The sequence below is a fragment of the Acipenser ruthenus genome, chromosome 27 (genome assembly GCF_902713425.1).
Source record: "Acipenser ruthenus chromosome 27, fAciRut3.2 maternal haplotype, whole genome shotgun sequence".
Lineage (NCBI taxonomy): Eukaryota > Metazoa > Chordata > Actinopteri > Acipenseriformes > Acipenseridae > Acipenser > Acipenser ruthenus.
The window spans coordinates 7,586,782-7,608,765 of record NC_081215.1 but is presented as its reverse complement, the minus strand read 5'-3'; the positions used below and the strand labels follow the sequence as shown (position 1 = coordinate 7,608,765).

At 39.1% G+C, this 21,984-nt stretch overlaps 1 protein-coding gene across 3 annotated transcripts in view; it reads left to right on the top strand.

The window, feature by feature from the left end:
* The window catches only part of LOC117425618 (forkhead box protein J3), an 81,646-nt gene extending 60,506 nt beyond the window's left edge, over positions 1 to 21,140 (top strand). Inside the window, exons 4-12 of one of the 3 annotated variants that reach the window (XM_059002672.1) lie at positions 3,020 to 3,103; positions 4,075 to 4,176; positions 7,448 to 7,576; positions 8,352 to 8,541; positions 9,434 to 9,991; positions 10,466 to 10,567; positions 12,315 to 12,503; positions 13,380 to 13,484; positions 15,184 to 21,140. In XM_059002672.1, the coding sequence (XP_058858655.1) occupies positions 3,020 to 3,103; positions 4,075 to 4,176; positions 7,448 to 7,576; positions 8,352 to 8,541; positions 9,434 to 9,991; positions 10,466 to 10,567; positions 12,315 to 12,503; positions 13,380 to 13,484; positions 15,184 to 15,296 (1,572 nt within the window). In that variant the 3' untranslated portion in view covers positions 15,297 to 21,140. Of the gene's footprint in view, positions 1 to 3,019; positions 3,104 to 4,074; positions 4,177 to 7,447; positions 7,577 to 8,351; positions 8,542 to 9,433; positions 9,992 to 10,465; positions 10,568 to 11,492; positions 11,568 to 12,314; positions 12,504 to 13,379; positions 13,485 to 15,183 lie in introns of those variants that run through there. The other 2 variants (XR_009309146.1, XM_059002673.1) reach the window with 2 other exon arrangements.
* Positions 21,141 to 21,984: the final 844 nt, after the last annotated feature.

Below are 21,984 nucleotides of genomic sequence, written 5' to 3'. Positions count from 1 at the left end.
TTATTTTATGGGTGTGGTCACTGAAACACATTTCTGATTACGGTCAATATATGATTTGGCATACAGGCATATTAATGCTTAAGTGTTTCTGTCATTTCAAGCAAGTGACTTGTGTTCTGAATAAAATAAAAAAAAGAAATTCAAAACGTTGCATGACTTTTGTGAAGACCGTTTTTATGAAATAATTGTAAAAAAAAAAAACGAAACAGCCGAAACAAGTTCTTTCCACAATTGGGCCACGTTTTTTTTTTTTTTAAGAGCTTGCCGCTATTTAGGTAGGGCCTTATTGATATTATATTTACTTATACTTTACATTACTAAGCATTTTATCACATATCCATTTTTACATCATGTTTATAAACCATTTTTATCAGGGATGCCATTCCCCTTGCGTTTTGCCCCAAGTGATTCACACAAAAAAAAACTCTAGTGTATTAAGAATTGCTGTCATCCTTTCATTTTACCACTCTTGTGATCTGTACTCTTTAAATAAATAATATACAGTTGCAGTACAGATTCATCAGTAAATTGAGTATACTTTCATCTCTAATGTTAACATTTTACCCAAAAAACCCTTCAAAGGATAATTCGAGGATCTACTGAGCTAGGCTGCGCTGCAGTTAATCCAGGAGAAAGCACCGCAGGATGTACAGTAGTTACTGTAATGCAAAGAACAATCTCACTGCTGCTGTCCGTGTTGCACACAGGCTAGCACTTAAATCACAATAGATGTACTGTCTGGCACACCCTGCCTTTAAAGGATGTACTGGACACCAGGCTCAGCATAGCTATGATTTAAGGCTGTATTTTTCACGGATTTTACGATTTCCATAAAATGTATCCATTGCCATGTAATCTGTAGTTCCCTGTGAAAATTCCCATTTCTGAAAGAATATTGTAAATGTACATACTTTTCTCAGCATTTGAAATACACTTTCTTGCAGTTCTTTTGCTACAGACAAGAACAATACAACAACAAATGAAAGCTGTCGGTTTTGACGGAGCACTCTTTTAGAAATTCAGGATCATTGCAAGCCCATGAATCAAGCACAGTACAATACTATAACCAGTGCTGTTGCAAAGTGGACAGCAACCGACTACAGACCTGTTAACATTGTAGCTTTGTAAAGCCTACCAATTTTCCTTTAATTTTCACTTTTGGATGTGATGAATAAACGTTTTTGATGTTCACTTTCAATTGTATTTCAATAACCGAATTTATTTTAAATGGTATTATTTACAATTAAAGAGGATGCAACCGTTACTCAGTGAATGCTTTGTTTTATTTAGGCAATTTCAAGTTATTAATAAGTTATTATTTTTTAATTAATTTTTTTAGCGGCAATGAAAAACCTCAGTTTGAGTAACGGAAACTGATAAGAAAAGATTGTTTAATTTGAAATACAGTGAGGTGAGTAATAAACTGATCCCATTGTGATTTAGCAGTTGGTTCAAACCATTTAACAGCAAAGGCTGGATTGTAAATGAATATAAAACTAAAGAGGGACCAACCAATAGGGTCTAGAATGCAGAAATAGGAAAACAGGGTTTTTATGCTGGGTTGTTTTTTGGATGATGATGATAATAAGAATAGCCTCAGTAGTAAAACAAATGTAACGAGATGGATGCAATAATTGTATCCATTAAATATGTGATTAAAACCAAGATTAACTGAGATTTTCTTAAATGTAATCGCTTGACCTATTATATAAAGTCTGGCAAGGTGGTAAATCCGATGCAAAACAACATTTCTAATTTCTACAAAAAAATATTTTTGCCTTCTATAATATCGTGTTTTTTCTGATATACTGATAGTTTCTTTTATTCTGATATATATATATATATATATATATAGTTATAGTTTATTTAAAGGTTAATTGATAATTTTTAATTGAGTATTTCATTTGGCCAAAGGTACATGTGCAAGCACATTTTAGAACACCAGATTTTGACTAAAAACTAGTCAATCAGTTAGAAGGTATTTTTACAGCTATACATTCTTTCCAGAATATATGGAAACTGTTTATCTGCAAACGCCCGTGTGTATGAAATTCAGATCCTATAAACGGGCTAGTTTATTTAAAGTTAGCCTCTGGCTGAGTAATAAAATGTAAGGGTGGGCCTCATTTATTGTCTTTCATCGTAGTAGTGTTTCTACTTATGCGTGCCGAGTACTGATCACGCATTGAAGGGGGTTCCTCTGAGACGAGAGCTGCCTTGTTTATATCTCTCAGGTATAGATGTGAATTCCAAGTGGCTTAGTCACCAGGGTGGTTATCTGAAAAACTACAGAAACTTTGTCCAGGCCCTGAAACTTAATGTGCCTAACCATTTTGTAAAAAAAAAAACGAGCCTAGAGTAGATGTGCTGTTAAGCCTAAACTGCATTTTGTACAGTATATGAGCTGTATTGCTTCTGGGTCCCTTGCATTACTTTCATGGAAGTTTGCAAATCTGTGTGTGGAAAGAAAGTCACCTTTGGAAACGTATGCAAGAAAACCTTTTTATCCCGTACTTCCATACAGTATCTCATGCTTACATTTACTAAGTGGTCCAAATAACATACTGTTGCTTTGTTTATTATCACATACAGTACCAGGGATATATATAGTGGAGGCACTGCTTTTATGACACACTTACATATACTGTTTCTAGTGAATCAGTTATCCATTTCTGGTAACAACATGCTTTACCATACATTATTGATGGTATCAGAACCAAATGCTTCATGTTTCTGTTTTCTTATTTTTCTTGTTTAAAACCTCTTTCTTTGAACTCCCACTTTAGGAGCCTTTGTGAACTGTTGTGTGAAAGTGTCCTTTCATTTATTATTTGTAATTTAACATTAGAAACAAATAAGCCTCACATAAAAGTAATAATACAGCAGGTATAAGATTAAATCAGATGCCCATAGGTGTTCCAAGCATGGAGATTTCACACTATACATTTCTGTGTAGGTATAGTTTGTTCTAATGCATTACAGCATTGTACTGTGCATGACTGTTCTCTGTGTGTTGTAGGGGTCATACTGGGCAATCGACACAAACCCAAAGGAGGACTCGCTGCCCACCCGGCCAAAGAAGAGGCCCCGATCTGGAGAGCGGGTAAGTGTGCATAGTGATCTTTAGGCAGCTCTTTGTTTCTACATACATTTACTGGCCCTACTGAATGGAGAGTCACTCCAGCAATTTGTAGCGAGTCCCGTCAGAATAGTTAGTGAGCCTGGCTATTAAAACACTTTACTTGGAAGTAGGGGTGGGTTATAGTACTCAAAATAATTAGTTACTCGAGCACTCATTTATTACTCGAGTACTTGAAAACATGTAAATAACATCTCTTCATGAATGTAAGTTCAATGTATTGTAGGGACCTGGTCACTTTAGGTTGGCAGACTTTTGTTTCATCTGGTCCTGTACATTCATGTTATCTGTATTGTTCCGGGGTGGGACCATGCTTCTAGTTTTTTTGTGTGTGTGTGTGTGTGTGTGTGTGTGTGTGTGTGTGCGCGTGTGCGTGTGCGTCTGCGTGTGCGTCTGCGTCTGCGTCTGCGTGTGTGTGAGCCGCTGTTGGGTACGGACCATGTCATCTAGATGCGCTTGCTCTGTAAAATACAGACACTATCCCCAGGCCTGTCCCTTTGAATGGGTGTAAGCTTTATTTCCATTAAAAAGCACCCAGCATGAATATTGTGACTTGATGTCTGTCAAGAATGACAAATCTTATTGTGGCTAGCCAATCCTCTTACAGTAAGTAGTTTTATGAGAAAGGCATTGCTATTTAGATTTCATCCAACACCAAGTCAATGGTAAGAGGTTTTGCTTTTTTTTTTCCCCCACCAACAATGTATTTCTTTTTAATAGAGGTAGACTTGATATTTTTGCGTATGGTAGTCCATACAGTGCACATCTAAGGAAAAATACCTAGCTAAAGAAAGTTTGTATGCAGCCATCAGGCATTTAAAAAAATGCAGAGGGTACGACTTTCACAGAGAACTATAAGGGGTTGAGTGAGAACCAGAGAGCCTTGATTATTATTTAACAACTGCAGCTGATGTCCTTCTCTGTCTTTATCCAAGGCCTCAACCCCATACAGCCTGGACTCTGATTCTTTGGGAATGGACTGCATCATCTCTGGAAGTGCCTCTCCGACTCTGGCAATGAACACTGTGACTAACAAAGTAACTCAATTATTCTTCTTCATTGTTGCTTTGGTTATTGGTATTATTGTTCATGCAGTGGGGGCAGTGCGATTGTTGGGATTACTGAGCTGTACACAGCAAAGTGAGACAGGTTTAATGGCTTATTACGTCTACAGCCCCTGGATCCAAGTGAGCTAAGGCAGGGGCGAGAGGTTATTTGAACATTGTGGTGAAGCATGAAATGCTATGAGAACGCAATATCAACTGCTTCTATCTCATAAACCATTTAAGATGCCAGCTTCATTTGAAGAAAAAGCTCCTTGTATTTGTAAAGTTGTAATATTTATTAGGCTCTGTGAGAGCAGCAATCAGCACAAACACAAACAGTTGTTTCAGTTATAAAGATAAGTTGGCCCAGTCATCATTGACCCTCATCTTGGTGTCTTCCAAAAGAAAAAAAAATCAGTGCAGGCATTGACTAGTAAACATTAATCATTTCACTGCCACATTGTTTTCATTGACCAAAAACATATCCATTTACTCATTGTTTACAAACCATTTAACCAGAGATACCATTCCCATTACGTTATAAAACAATCCTAGTTAATTTAATTTTTCATTTACATTTGGATGAAATACTATTTTATTGATTTTCTTCAAATTGTAGTACATATTACACTTCATGTAGCACTAAGCATACTGTACACGAAGGATAGATTGCTAGTTGACCATATTAGTCACTGCAAAATAAACATGTGTCTACTGAATATATATCTGTGTCTACTGAATATATATATATATATATATATATATATATATATATATATATATATATATATATATATATATATATATATATATATATATATATAGTACATCCTCGCTATACGCAAACCTGTTGGGTTCCAAGCCTTTTGTTCATTATATCGAGGGGTTTGTTATAGTGAAAGGACAATCAAAATGAACGATAAACTGTTGGAGTAAGTTAATGAGATGAGATTGTGAATACAAGTAGAATTACATTAACCTGTTTGTCTCATGCATGCAGTATTTTGTATTTGCTTTATCCTATTGGTTAAAGAATTAAAAAGCAATACAAAAAGCAAAAATCCCGAATTGAAGCTGAGCTTTTATTCAAAATCAATCTGACATGAATCGTTTCAAAGAGCACCAAGTCTTAATCCAGCATGCAAGAATCTCAAACTGAGTTTTTATTACAAATCAACCTGACATGAAAAGTTAATTAGATCCTCAAGTTTTTTGTCAATGTTGTTTTTTCTTTAATCAATTTTGCTTTGCCGCATGGTTGCTTAACAAGCCAAAAAAGTGCTTTTTGACATCCTATATTCACGTCAGTGATCTGCCTGCGTTACTCCTTTTTTCAAACGATCAATATAGTTTCCAGCTTCCAGACGAAAGAGTTGACTTCACTGCGGAGGTGGCATCCCATGCGTAGAGACCGGGATGTTGACAGTGTGTGTTATATGATGTTTTTTTTTATTCGGGGTCCAGGGGCCAGGTTCGTTATAGCCAAAGGTTTGTTATAATGAAGGGCGTTATAGCGAGGGTGTACTGTATGTGTCTACTGTTTTTGTCACAGCAACTCACATTTCTAGGTTAGCAGTAATTGTTTTTTTGCAGTGCAATCTGCCATTGAGTTAAACCAACAAGTAAGACAAAAAGAGATCAAATCCTTTCATTCTTTGTATTATTGGAACTTCAGAACTTAAGAGACTGTTAGTCTGCTGTAAACAAACCCCCCTCCACATGTTAGTGTGCACTACGTCTCTTAGGAAACAGCAAACCAAACCACAGGAATTCCCTGTGTGTGTTTTTAGCAAGGGTCCAATCAGAGAGGGAGACTCCTTTTGGTTTGCACTGCAGGAGAAGCTTGTGTGCCAGCTTTTCAATGGCTGTCCTGTCCAGGTGGGGTTCTGCCCTTTGCTGCCTGGACGACTGACAATGAAATGTGCAGGCTGTCACATGTTTCAAGTTTTTAGATATTTTGAATGAGATAATAGTATATGCTGACAGTACTGTGTGAGAGAATAAGACCCCCATTGTCCCAGAGACAGGTTGCTAATCCAATTCCTCTCCCTATTTGGCTGTGGAATGTGCTCACTCTGTGGGAATGGGGGGTTCTCTATCCCAAAAGGGTATTCCACATCTGTGACCTCCCTGCCAACACGGTTTGTTTGCTAAACTAACTTCTAGCCAAAGATTAGGGGCAGGAATCCACTAGGTTGGTCTTTGTTTGATATTGCATTTTGCTTGTCCTGGATACTGCTTGTATGTGTTATTATTTCCATTTAACTGAGGGTGTACAAAGCCAACGCTGTTTGGTGGACATATTTGTCACCTGTTGCTTTTAGTCTTCTGTTATTAAAAATTGATTGTGGTCAAATGTTTAAGGTACCTCTGCAAAAGCCTCAGATAAGGGCAGCAGTGTGGTGTAGTGGTTAGGGCTCTGGACTCTTGACCAGAGGGTCGTGGGTTCAATCCCTGGTGGGGGGACACTGCTGCTGTACCCTTGAGCAAGGTACTTTACCTAGATTGCTCCAGTAAAAACCCAACTGTATAAATGGGTAATTGTATGTAAAAAAAAAAATGTAATTGTATGTAAAAATTATGTGATATCTTGTGACAATTGTAAGCCGCCCTGGATAAGGGCGTCTGCTAAGAAATAAATAATAAGAATAATAATACAATTGCACACTCTGTGTACAGTATCTTCATTATACATTTACCTAGTCATGCAAGTCAACTGTACATTTGGTACAGTACTGAATACTAGTTTTTTTTAAAGTATTATTTAAAAAAAAAAGAGTAAGTCATGCAACTTCACAAATTGCATCTTCAAAAAACTGTTTTGAATAAAATACCAACAGATGTTTTGGCAGTGTGCTCTGATGATGTTTTAAACTGCTTCCAGTGAACAGTCAGCAAAGCATATTTCTGTGGCAGCAGATAGCACAATCTGTATACATTTGCAAACCTGAAGATGCAGTATTATTAGTAAAAAAAAATAAAATAAAATTACCAGGCTTATTTTTGCTGCTGTATAATATAATTTGTTTACAGTACTGGAGTATTTTGCATTGTTCATCACCAGCACAGGGACTCTTACACGTTTTTAAGCATGTTTTCGTATGTGGTATATCAGAGTGGTCAGTATTATTGTTATTTGTAGCAGAATTAATGTGGTTTGCGGACTGTCCCAGCCTCCTGTAACTTATTAAACAAATAAAAGTGGATCAGCGTGCTGCAAAGGGAATGTTTAGGAAGTATTTTGTATTCATTGTTGTTGCAGGTAGCGTTGTATAACACAGATCAGGATGGGAGTGACAGTCCCCGGAGCAGCCTTAACAACAGCCTCTCAGACCAGAGCCTGGCATCTGTGAACTTGAACAGCGTTGGCAGTGTGCACAGTTACACACCGGTAAGCAGCCGGACTGCATTCACATTACACTGGCAGAAAGCGGCAGGTTGTCTTTTTTCATTATAAACAAACACTTCTCGGGTGAATGGAATGTGTCAGTGACCTTCACCCTGATCTCTGACCTAATGTGCATGCATGCCTTGTGCCACACTTGGTCCTGGTATAATAGAGACTGCACACTGTGGAGGTATTAAAAATGAGTTGTAAGGTTCGTGACCAGATGTTTTGGCATATACAGTAGGAGTATAAGGTTGTATGTTATTATTTATTTATTATTATTTATTTATTTCTTAGCAGGCGCCCTTATCCAGGGCGACTTACAATTGTTACAAGATATCACATTATACAGATATCACATTATTTTTACATACAATTACCCATTTATACAGTTGGGTTTTTACTGGAGCAATCTAGGTAAAGTACCTTGCTCAAGGGTACAACAGCAGTGTCCCCCACTGGGGATTGAACCCACAACCTTCTGGTCAAGAGTCCAGAGCCCTAACCACTACTCCAAATTCATCAATTGGCATACACTATATATTGCTACAATAAACCAATCAAATATATTGTATAAAATCAATGGTAGACAATTATATTGTTGATATAATAAAGTATAGTTTTGATATAAATGGTAAAAAAATTCTGACCAACTACATGGTCAGCAAACTAATAATTGAGGACTAAGTTAGATCGCTATCCTGTTGGTAACACCAGTCAATAGCATGATTTGATCCCTTGTCTGTAATGGTCTCTCTCTCTCTCTCTCTCCTGCCAGGTAAGCAGCCACCCCGAGCCTGTGTCCCAGTCCATGACTCTACAGCAACAGCAGCCACCACCGCAGGCTCAGTACAGCATGCCAGAGCGGGACAAACAACTCCTCTTCTCTGAGTATAACTTTGAAGATCTCAGTGCCTCCTTTCGCAGCCTTTACAAATCAGTCTTCGAGCAGTCTTTTAGCCAGCAGGGTGAGTGAGCAGAAAAAGCTGTCATTTTGAGTAAATATGGTTTGCAATGCAGCCAGTCTCTCTATATAAATAACTATATACACTGCTCATGTGGTGTGTTGGGCCTCCGCACTTTTGTCTATTGCCTGATGCCACATTATTCAGAAATACCAGACGTGGGCATGCAGTCACCACTGCAGAAACCCATTTGTGATTAAATTAATGAACCAATTGCATTCAGTCATACTGCATAGGTTGTACATTTATTATGCAACTCTTGTGGGACAGGTTTCTCATTAAAATATTTTTTTATATATCAAGATATTTCATAAGCAAGGGGGTGCAACAAATGCCTATTCCCATTGATCCTGCATTTAGTCTGGCCAGTTACTTTTGTGCGTCTGGTTTTAGTTTTTTTTTTTGCTTTGCTGAAGTGAACTCTTGCTAGACAGTGCATGTGCAATTAAAATTACAAGTGGATTCTTTTGTGACTACAGTGAGCTAATTTACCATTATTGTTAAAAGCTAAGGTTATTTTTCATGGAGTAGTTCACTAATTGCTTTTTGAAAATTTTGGATTGCACAATAGGCTTTTTCTCTGATAAGAGATCTACATTTTATCTCTGAAATTTATGTTCACACTTGACACTCTGAGTTCTCCAAAAGTAGTTTCTAAAAGCCATTCAATGAAAATGAGTTGACTCTCAGAGACATGCTGGTTCACTGTTCTAAATATTTGTGAAATGGCCACAAGTAACTAAAACATTGTGTTGATTCCCAAACTGTTCTAGTTTTACTGTGACTTTGTTGAAGTGTTATTTGCAACCTTAACATGTGTCTATGGGGGGTGTTTACTTTGGATTACAAATATCAGGGTTCTAAAAGGTGCTGCCTTCTCCTGTTACTGTTACAGGTTTGATGACTATGCCCTCGGAGTCAACGCAGCAGCAGACCCACACGTCCTGTTCCTACCAGCACTCCCCTAGCAGCACAGTGAGCACTCACCCACACAGCAGCCAGAACAGCCTGACAAACAGTGGGGGGCCCCTGTCCCACCCTCAACAAATCCACACACAACAGCAGCACCCGCAGAACACCCATCCTGTGCACACTTCTCCACACCCCCAGCAGCACAGCCAGCACCTTTCCCAGCACCCTCAGCAGCATGGGCAGCACCCTCAGCAACATGGGCAGCATCCTTCCCAGCATCCTCAACAGCACGGACAGCATCCATCCCAGCACCCTCAGCAACAAGGGCAGCACCTTTCCCAGCATCCTTCCCAACAGCACGGACAACACCCTTCCCAGCATGCTCAGCAGCATGGACAGCATCCTCAGCAACACGGACAGCACCCTCAGCAGCATGGGCAGCACCCCTCACAGCACCCACATGCACAGCAACACCACCCGAACCACCAGCCCCTCTCGCACCAGGCCCATCCGGCACAGCAACAGATGCCCTGCAACACTGGTGAGGACCTGTCACATTTACTAACCAGGAGGTCTATTCTAATCACCCTTGGGACTGATGGAGTTAAAGGACGCCAGTATATGCATACCTCCTGTGATAAGCCTGATTTACCTTATTTTTTAACACATCTTAAGGTAAATTAAAAATAAAACCGACTGGGTACAGGGGTGTTTGTGCACAGCCCTTTCATATGGATAGTTAACCCGTAGCAATGTTTATATATGTGAAGCATCGATAACCTTCCCCTTTCCAAAAGGATATTAGGTTCAGGTTATTCATACTAGAGGGAAATTGTGACCCCTTCGGTTCAGAAAAACATATCTGTTGTGGAGCTACAATGGGGTCCCAAATATAATGTCTTAGTACTGTAACTCTTATGAAAAGGAAATGCTTGGCCCTATGTTTATATCCCAGTCCCTCGTGGGGAGCAGATTTGGAACACAGATACATAACTGCCTTCATATGTTGCTACAGGTCTCCAATCAGACTGGTACCCCAATCTCGATGCACTGAAAGAGAGCTGCCGCATTGCTAGCAGTTATAACTGGGCTGACGTGGACCTGTCACCGTTTCAAGGTAGAGTGCTGGCCGTCTCTCCCTGGATCTCAGCTGCAGGATAAGGAGTCTTGTCTAGTTTATTGAATTAAGTGATAGTGCTTGTTGATGAAGGCTCTACCTTGTGGTAGTTGACCACACGGTAGAGCCTTCATCGAGAGGGTACTATCGCTAGGGATACGATGATGTCACGGTAACATTTTGCATAATTCACGGCACAGTCACTGTAAAAAGTAGAACGTTTCACAACATGGTCACGGCAGCAAAGAAATGTTTAGTAACGACTGAATGTTAACTTAAATATGCATTTATTTAACACTATTTCAACAGTGTAAAATTTCCACTAAACAACAACTTTTAATGAAATAATATAGTTTTCTTTTCCTATTTTGGAATAATTTGTTTATTTTTGTGCGACACTTTTTCAAACAACCATAACGGGTGAGTGTTTAACTTTAAACTTCATAACTAAAATAACTTTCCGATCCCTGAATTCCCATTTACGCACTGTTCCAATTTTTGGTACAACAAGTTGAGAGGTTGTCATTTTTGATGCCACATCTGTTATCCCTGAGCACATTATTAAAAGATGAGAAGGATCATTTTGTGTCCACGCTGTTGACTGGTACTGCTTAGCATCGCAGGGCAACTACCTCAAGAGCTGGAAATCTGTGTGCTTCCAGTTCTTGAACTGCTTCACACTAAGCCCGATATTCTCTGTGCTGGAATGTTGTCTTCACAGTGGGATAAAAGTTTTAGGAAAATAGTCCCGAAAATTTTCATAAATCATAAATTTTCATACATAATGAGAAAAAAAACCAAATCACTTTTGGACCAATTGTGTCTTTGTTTAGTATTTGCTGTAGATGTGAACCAAACATTCATTACGGCAAGTCAAAATGAAAAGCCGATGCTTGCGTGGATTGATTTTAAATTTGATTCGCAGTTGATGGTGTGACGTAGCATCGGGCATCTGCAGTCTGATAGAAGCCTGCTAGAGCTGGAAGCTGATTGGCTGATGGTACTGAATCGTTTTCTAATATAGTATAGTTACAGAATCTTTCTGAAATAGATTTATTCGTGGTGGTATTATACAGGCATTTTAGAGTAAAAACTAGTAAACCTTGGTATGATTTTTTTAATGAATAGTATCAAGGCTTGCTGTTTTATAAACATGGTAAAACTACTTGTAAAAGTACAGAAAGCTTATGTAACCAAATTGGAAAAGACTAAAATATGTACTGGTATTAACAGGCAGAGTAGTCATTGAAAGGAAAGCAGTTGAATGAAGATCCTTCTCTTCATTCCTATTGGGATACAGAGTTGCTGGAATACTATAAACCCTGTTTTATTTGTATGCCAGTATGTATTTTTAGCTACTATCACAATTTGCAGCTGATTGTGCAGATTACTTTGTACAGTGCAATACATGCCATTTGTATTTTAATAATACTGATATAGTTTGCATCTTAAGAGTTTTTTTTAAAATAGCCAAACAAGAGGCCACAAATCTAAAGGGATTCACTGTGCCTTTATATAAAAGAGCCCATATTTTTTCTGTCTCAAAACAGTAGCTGAACAACTGAGTCAGGTTTTCAGTGAAAAAAAGTTCCAGAATATGCGTTGCCTTCAGATAAATCTAAAGTTTTATACTTGTACTGCAAATGTATATTCCTGTTGTGACAAGAGTGACAACTGCTTATTGGCGTCAGTGGTATGGTTAAGCAACAGCGTTGGAAACTAACACCTCTGTGTTTCCTCTCCCCAGGATTAAAGGAGAGCATGAGGCAGGCAGACCTCAATAACTGGTCCCTGGACCCTTCCCAGATTGCAGACCTCTGCTCGTCTATCAACCAATTTTTCACTCGGACTGGAGTCATCCCACCACAGGGAGTCGTCCAGCCACCTGTGTGTCACACCATGCACTCAAACAAGCCTAGCCAGCACATTGCTCCAGGTGAGAGCCATACAAGCAGCACTCCAGGTTTCTAGATCCCAGGGTCCATGTGTTGGTGTTTGCGGTACAATAAACTACCAAGGAATTATTCACAGCCCTTCAGTAAAACTGCGACAAGGAGTAAGCATTGGTGTGCCTGGGTTGTGTGGTGCCAATGGCGTTTGTAGCCTAATCTCTTCCAGCTCAGTCAATGTGAAGCACAGTGTCTTCTAGTAAACTGGAAATCTCTTACATTTTCCATTGTAAAGGATGCACACATCATGGTAACCAAATTTACAGATTGCTCTTTGAAGTTATTTCATTGCCACACTTCAGACACACCCCTGCATTCCACTTAAGGAGGTCACATGAAGAATGCAGAAGCATTGAGAGCCATTGGAAAAGCTGCAACTAGTTACTGAGAACTTGGCTCTGTTGCTCAGTAGTGTAAGCAATGGCATCTTTTTCTATGACGTGATTTTAACATCTCTGCTGTATCATGTGACTTATAATTGAGTAAAGGGACATGTTGTAAATGCAGCATTAAAATATCTGCAAGGAGCGAAACAAAGTAAAAATAATAGCAATCATAAAACACATTTACTATCATTTGTGTCTTTAAAATGTAGCAAAGTACGAGACCTAAGAAGCAATGGTAATCAGGTAAGCTTTACTGAAGGGGTAGAATGCTTGGGCAGCAACAGTACAGGGTGTTTCATATTTAAGCATCCCGCGAAAGGCGCTGCTTTTCTATCTGCCTGTAAAACATAGCACTGAAATCTTATTTAGAACCAGATGAGAGCATTTCTAGCCAGCCGACATAATTGTTCCATTTTGTATTAGAACGTGCGACAAACCCCTTTTCTGAGGTCTTTACTGAACCCCTCTCTTATGCAGGAAATATATACATTGACTCCAGACAAAGCCTTCCAACTTCAATGATGGGGCCCCCAGGTTACCCCCACATCCCCCCTCTCAACAGTGCAGGACAGACGATGACAGGTACACCCCATCCTGATGCCTTTCACCTCACCTTTCACCTCACCTTGCATGGCCGTGTATTGTGTGTACCAACCCACCTGCACGTACTGCCTGAAAGAATGGTGTGATGAGCATGACGCATTTAAGAGCAATACTGTTTGGCAGACAGGCTTGGTATTTGCTGCAGGGATTGTATAACAAAGTGTAATTGTGTATAAGAGGGTGCCTTTGTAGGAGTGGGAATGACAGGGTTTGTCTTGGCAAATTGCAAACATGGGGGATGACTAATCTGTTTGAAGTGATCAGTTAATGATAGAAAGTGGACCTTTTTATTATTTATTTCTTAGTCAGACTCTTAACATGTAAGGTTCTAATCTGTTAAACATGTTTATTTAAAACAATTTTCTGATTTCACAGTTCATCCAGGATTTATTAATAACTCAATAATACATTGAGGCAAAACTGTTAGAAAGTACATCAATGAGACAAATGCTTTGGCTCGTTACCTTCATAAGTGTTCTAACTTTGTCGATACTAACCGACATTAGGGCTGTAACGAAGGGTACATTTTGACCTTCGAAGGCTCGAACCTTTGAAAGTACTAATTTGCATACTGTATTGGTGATGTCACCATAGCTACCAGTTTATTGATTTAAAATCCTATTATCTTACAGGTAATTCATATAACTGGAATTAGACGTTCACATGTAGTTTAAAATTATGCTATGTAGAACAGTAATCAAGTTTTTATAATTCAATATAAATAAAAATCCACGTTGTTTATGTACACGTAATTGATGCTGCTTGTGACATATACAGTAACCTTGCATTGCACAGGAGTACCTTAATTAAAAGCCAATAAAAAGAACTGCAGCTGACTTAGGCAAACACCGTTCCAAGCAGGTTATCAGTCACAGTCACATTTTAATACTATAATACTACTAGAAATAAAAATAATAATAGTAATAATAGGAACTTGCGCTTGCCGAGTGATCCCGGAGCTTGGTTGTGCCTTTGTGATACGTTTAAGAGCTGCTTGCACAGTTTGCATTCAGCTTTTTTTGAGTCGTCTGGGCATTTAACACAAATATCCCAAACAGCAGAGGGTTTTTGAGACATTTCTTGCAATATAGCCCACTGCTGTTGAGATGGCAAATGAAGAGCTGGAGGACGGGGGTCGGACAGTGCTCAGTTTTATTAGCGTTAGTGTCTATTTTGTGTTAGCATCTATTTTTTATGCTTCATACTTATTTTACCATAACACGTCTCTTACAATGTCTTGTTCACTAGGTATTCAGTACATATTTTACTGAAGCAATGCAGCTGCTATAGGTAACCCTCAGTGCTTTGGCATAATATACCCTGCTCCAAATCACGGCTGCGGTTATAGAGTTGCTCCACATAACGATTTGGTAGTGGATTTTAATACAACAACTTTTGTTTAAGTAATATGCATTATACAAATCAAAAGATCAAATTTTGCATGTGAATGACATTTAATCTGTGATTTTATAGTATTCACACATTGTCAAACGGTTTCTGTTAACAGAGAAAAAAACTAAAAACAGTGCGTGAATGCCGTCTGACTAACCTTCGAAGGTTTAAAACTACCGCCGAATTCCTGGCTAGCAGACGAACCTTTGAACACAGCCCTAACTGACATACAACAGCGTATTGTGATGATTTTTAACTGCAGTTCTTGATGTCTTCTTCCTGCCAGGACATCATGCGGCAATGAACCAGCAGCACATGATATCTCCTGCAAACTTCCAGATGCGCCGGCTGCCTGCGGATGATATCCAGGACGATTTTGACTGGGATTCCATCGTCTAGGCCTCCCCTGGACTGAAGGGAGGGGAGCGGGAGTTTGCCAGGCCGTGCTGTCCACTTGCTGTGGAGGGAGACAATCTGGACGGGAATCTTCAGAAGTACAGGCGTCATTTCGACAAGAGACTTCGGAGTCCTGATCTTTTAAAAAAATAAAAAGTTACTTTGAAGACAATCAAAATATGTAGTAGGACATGTTTAAATTATCGCTTTGTACTTGTCAAGGGGGCAAGAAGTAGATGTTTTGTCAAGCACACACCCCCCCCCCACCTCCTCACAGAACTCCTGTAACTTCTTACTGTTGTGTGACGGGACAACTTTATAACCTTCTCGTGTTGCCTGACAGGCCTCAGCTTCCACTTGGACATGGTTTTCTCCATATGCGTAACAAGTCCGTCCCCTTTTGAGCAGTCAGGCTGGGTCTGCTAATTGATTCTCATGCTGTTGTGAGATCTCAGCATAACAAAGCAGGTTGAAATTACGCAAAGCGCCATCAGTTTGTATGTTTTCATTTCATGGATTGGAAGCTAAATTGAAGTAATACTTTTAATGGGGCTTAAATAACTGGTCTTTGGTTCTTCATTTTTAAAACTAAGGACTGCTTATATAGTACTATTAGCTCAAATAAAGGGTCTGTTTAATGCTTCTTCCCTTACAGTATGGTGATTTCATGTCCTGTTTTTTTCACAGCGGGTCTCACTGTAGGATTGAGTATAAACATTTGCTTGTAGAAATAAATCCCTGCTCGAATACAATAACCCATAGTGTGCAAATGCTGTTAAAGACAATTCAATTCTGAATTCTCATCATGGGCTTTAGATTTTTGAAATCTGGAGACACAGGAGACACCCCCCTGTCCCCTAGTGCGGACTGCGCTATGTGAAGGCTTTTGGTACAACCAGAGTTCAATGTCCGTTCTAACAGCTACTGACATGGGTCATTAAGCCCTGTGTGCCTCCTGGAGAAAAGGAAAAACACGATGTGTGTTTGTCATGTGGTGTGTTGTTGGTATTGAAACTGACTCTCAAAGGGTATGAGATTCTCCAGCCAGGCAAAGGGGTTTAGCTCTTGTGTCTCCACACATTTCCAGCTGAGGGCCATCCACTGTGCTGGGCATGATGAGCCAGAAGTAGTTTGGCAAAATTTCTCCTAATTCAAAGTCAATTGCAAAATTCTAAGCTATACACAAATAAATAAAACATTTTTATGAGATCCAGTTTATTTTATTTTATTTTTATTTTTTTTACTTGCACATCTTATCTTGTATTGACTGTGTCCCTAAGTGTTTTATGTGTGTGTGTGTGTGTTTTGTTTTTCTAGGATAGCACCCCAGTTAGCAAGCCTCTGTTTTCTTTCTTTCCAACATGCTCATGGGTCAAGAGTAGCCTGCCTGAAACATCCATGGCAGTTAAATTAGTGGATGGGGATTATCAGTCTGTATGCTCTGTTTTTAAATTTCTTTAAGTGAGCTTTTATTTTAAGAGCCTGGTAACCAACATCAACTCGTGATTATCTTGCATTTGTTGATTCATGGGGGGAATTTTTTAGTAACTGACCTTCCTGTTTTATGCCCCAGTTGGAAATGGCTCCAAATGGAAATGTTGGACTGTTGACAAACTGAAAATCTTGGTTGCCGGATCTTGGTTGCCGGGTGTCTTATTTCACAGATAAACCAACATACAAATAAGTGCAGACAAATTAGTACCCTAAACCTAGCATTCATTGCATGCTTTTATGGTCATTGTGGCTAGTATGAAAGCCTGTGCCTCTGTGCTATTGTTGAATAGTATTGGGTTTGCAGGATAGTGTGCCATCTAGTGTTAATTTCTGCATGAAATATTTCCAAATGAACAAGATGGGGTATTTCCCTTTGGAGTGGATAGTTGCAGGTTGCTCTGGACCCCTGACACTGTGATGTATTTAAATGGAACAAATAGAGGCGTGGTAAAAACATGTTGGGTTAAAATGCATTGGCTTAGACTACCAATAGGTTTGAAAAACTCCCCATAGGAGTGGTGAGAGTCGCCTTACCACAGGGGATCCTTGTTTTGAATCTCAGCTTAGCCCCTGAATCACTGTGTGACCATGGGGGAACACCCTGTGCCTTAGTTTGACTCAGCTATAAAATTGGGTGCACAAGACCTCCACTGGTAAAGAGGTTTGCTGTCTTGATCAACAATATATTAAGAAATAATTTGGTAATGAAGTGTGTGTGGGATGTGGGGGCAGGTTATGCATTGTGTTGTGCAGAGAGAAACGGGGCAGGTTATGCATTGTGTTGTGCAGAGAGAAAGGGGTAGCTGTTGAAGGGTAAATGTAAATTAATCATAAGCATCATCTTTAACCTAACTGAGCACAAAACAGGCACATTTTGAAAAACTGTTTGCAGAATACAAGCATACAAAGTCAAGCATTTTTGGGAGAAGCTTATCCAGGCCTTTAGCACTGACTGACTTTGTGAAAGGCCTGGTCCTCTTTTGAAAAGGACAGGAACGTCAATCAAGGCCTCAGACCTTGGGAAGAGAGCTCTTACAAGCAATGTTACTGAGGCAATGCAAGCCAAGCTAATGATGCAGCGTTTCCCTTGGCTCAAAATCTAGTCTATCAGAAAAACTCTCCAGGGCTGATGTGCCCGCAGGGAGATTATTTCTCCGCCTGTTTCAGTTTCACCTCTCCTAGGTGTGCACTGTAATTAGAAAGCAGGATTTAGGGGGAGGCAGTGGATTAGTTCTGATAATCCTCTGCTCTTTCACAGTGTACACCACACACAGGAGAATCATTTCGTGCTGCAATTGGTGTCAATGCAATTCTTACCAAAGCAGTGTCTTTATTTTGTAACCATGTGTTTTACAAGCTTGCACATTGATGCTGTAACCAGCTGTCCTGTTTGGCTCTCATAATTGTTGCTGACACACAGTGGAGTTTGGTTCTGTTTATTGTGTGATTGTATTGTATTGTATTCCTTAAATTGGCAACTGAATACTAAGAGTATCATGCTGGCAGTTTTCTTTTTTCAGTGTAATAAGCAGTTGAAAAAAATTTGAAGTGCTGTTAGTTACCAGAAGTGTAAGGGGAGGATGGGTTTAATTATTTGTTCAATGTCTGATTTCACAGACCCATATTAGCACTAGTTTTGGACTGTCTTACCTAAGGTAACATTCTGTACTCCATAGCTTTGATGTATTAGGGTGATGCCCACATCTGAATGAATAACCTTGAGTCTTGATGCCACTGCTTTTAGAAGTGATATTTCCAGAGCCTCCCCCCTGGGATTGCAGTGGGTCCTGGCTGGGCTCGGGAGCTGGAGCTGAGTGGGGTTGCTTGAGATCTGCCTCTGGATCCTGGTATTCACCTCTCACAGGGTGGTCAAGTCCAGGTACCCCTGTTGTAACCCCCCTTTTTTATGATCTTCATAGAGCTACCACTGTAGCCACTGACTATATTAAGCCTCAAAGGATTTCTCTGAGTGCTGTTTAAAACTGTCCAAAAGTGCTATCCTCAGCGTACTTTTCCAGCTCCTATCAATTGATGTTATTTCAGCTGCTATACTTGGAAGTAAAGATGCCATGCAGAATTGTTTAAAATATCATGTATTTACAGAACTGGAAATAAGCAAAAGATACGGAGTGAACTTGTGTTAAACCTTCTCAGTATCATCAGTGTTCCCCAGTTCACCAGCCCATGCAACTCATTCATCCATACTGCTCTCCAGTTGATTTCTACTGGGTAGACCTAATTTGAACCTTTCCAATTGTGTAAACTGTGTTGCATCGTCACAAGGCTACCGGAGCGTTGTTTTCAGTGGTAGAGGAATTGCATAGAGCGGTACTGCACAATGACAGGTAATTATACCCAGGAATTGCATAGAGAGGTAATTAAACCCAGAAATTGCATAGAGAGGTACTGCACAATGACAGGTAATTAAACCCAGAAATTGCATAGAGAGGTACTGCACAATGACAGGTAATTAAACCCAGAAATTGCATAGAGAGGTACTGCACAATGACAGGTAATTAAACCCAGGAATTGCATAGAGAGATACTGCACAATGACCGGTGATTAAACTCCTTTCATCCAGGTGGAGGGATCTTTCAGACCTATCGGTTTCTAAACCTTAAGGAATACAAATGCACAACAATCAAAAGCTATTTATCAAAGTTGTAAATTGATGTATTTCAAGATTGCAAACATGTAACTTTGACATGTTCCAGTTGTTGTGCAAAACCCAGCCTTTCCTCCATAGCTCCCAGAGTTTTTTCAAAGGCGTCTGTGTAGTCTTTACTCATTAGAATCATCAATTATGCCATGCTTTACTATTGGTATTACTGGCCTTGAATAGAAAAAAAAATGCTTCTTAAAAAGCCAAGTCACCAAGGCCAAGCCCTGCTTCAGTGGCTGTTTCTGTTAGGTGGATCTTGTAGGTTTGATACAGTATGGGTCAGCTGAATGGCACTTCTTTTAGTTAGCTTGTTATTACTAACAGGCTGCACCAAAGGTAAACACACCACTGATTTTATAAAAGTAGAAAGTCTTCTAATAAACCTTTATCACTGTATTTTTTGTAACATTGTCAGTTTTCTTTTCCTTTCACAACAATGGTATAAATTGCACACTGCAGTAAAAAGCCTTGATGAATAGAGCCATTGTAGCCGTGACAGAAGCTCATTCATTGGCAACTCCTAACCAGGGTGCAATAACTGACAGTAATTGTGTGTTATTAGGTGTCATCAGAATTGTACTCAAAATTGGTAATGCCAAAAAATTAGTACCCATTTGTTAAAATACTAATTACTTAGAATTCCTGTTGGTTGCATCCCAGCCAATATAAATCCTCACCAATTTTATTTAATCCATCTGTATAATGTGTACGTTTTTAAAGCATGGGCTGCTAGTAAGGTGATTCTTTCTACATGCTGTATAAGCAAACCTAAAGTGAGTTAGGATAACTGCTTTAAAGTGTTCCTAATATGACTTTCCTAAACAATACTGTTAAAATGTGCTTCCTGTTTCCTTTAGATATACATATGCATTTTGTGTGTATTATGTCGGATGACATTTTGGAGTTGGCTCCTGACAAAGCTACATTAAAGACAATGGTGCCTTCCTTTTTTTGGGGGGGTGGGGGTTTGCACAGTTATGGTATCTCACAGCACCAAGAGGGGAAGTAGCAGGTATACCCCAAACATTGCAATCTCACACTTTTTTGTTGACCATGTGAAAAGCAATAGAGAGGAAAGAAACAATGTCAACACCCTGTTTTTAACAATAGCCCGTGTGTGTGTGTGTGTGTCTCTCAAGTGTTTTTAAATACATTGAAGAACAGCATTTTTGCTCTACCGGTGGCTTGTTACAGTAAGGGGGAAAACTGCCAACAAGTACTGGTATTTGAGGCCTATTATTTTATTCAGTGTTGGTGTGTTAATGTGCTTTATTGTAAATATGTGTCTTTTAAATGGTCCTTTTTTTCTCTGGGTGGGAGGGGTAATATGGGAGGAGGCAGGGATTATTGATAAAAGAAAAGAATATGGAGTATTTTGTTAATTGTTCATTCAGAGGGTGATCTGTATATATCTATATTGTATATATGTGATGAAAATGCGTTCGCTTTTTGTGTGACACTACCTTGTACTGCTGTTCTACAGTCAGTGTTTTAATGTTTATAAAGTTGGGTTTTTTTTGTTTTTTTTTTTGTTATTGCACGGTTTATTACTTTTGCTCTCAGAGGAAATGACACAGCTACTCTTTGTATCGGTTTAGTGCTGTAAAATAACTCCACAGTGTCATTAGGATTGTCGCTGCCAGACCCGATATGCATGAATGGCACTTACAAAATAAAATATGTTAACTACACTGTGTATTTGCCATTACTTTTTTTCTGTGTGAGTGCCTGCAACAGAGTCGGTATAGTTTTACAGAATTCAAAAAGTTTAGTTTTGCGTATAGGTATGAGGCTATTGCAATGCAATAGGAAGACTTTTTTTCCCCTGCTAACATCCACACAGGTCGGTGTGGGTGCATGTGTGTACCTGCACAGCATTCTGAACACTGGATCCAAGACCGGGACAGCTGTTTCAGGTCTTAAGACGCTCTCTTCCCACCCCACACCCTTTGAGATATCGGCTTCTCCTTACCTTGTCCTGTACATAGTATAGTGACATTGAATAATTTTTAATGTAGCTTGATGATTGAATAATTTCAATCAATTAATTTAAACCATACAGCCTCAAATATAACTGCAACCATATACTGGATTTTTAGAATCTAGGTACAGAACTGTAATTTACTTTCATGTAACTAGCCTTTTGCATTAGGCAGGTTATATAAAATGGTTCTAAACAATGCACAGTAAAATAGTAATAAAAAAATTGATGAAAATGTTGATGTATTTATTTAGCCTGGCTAGAACCCTTGAGAGGTGCATCTCATTTCAACGTGTGTCCTGGCAGAGAGGAAGAAAAACACTTAGCAAGACTAAGGTTCTGAAAACAAAGTCTTTATGTTGGCTTAGTTTTTCCTCATGGTTATGTCTAGCCTGTTCTAAATCTTAGAAAGATTGTTTACTATTGGTAAAGAGACTGAATGGCAGATTTTCTTTGTTTTGTTTTTTGTAAAAAAATAACTTATTGGTCAAACATATTGGTATATATAGACATTCAGATTACATGTGTAGTGTTTAAACTAGTGTATAGTTTAT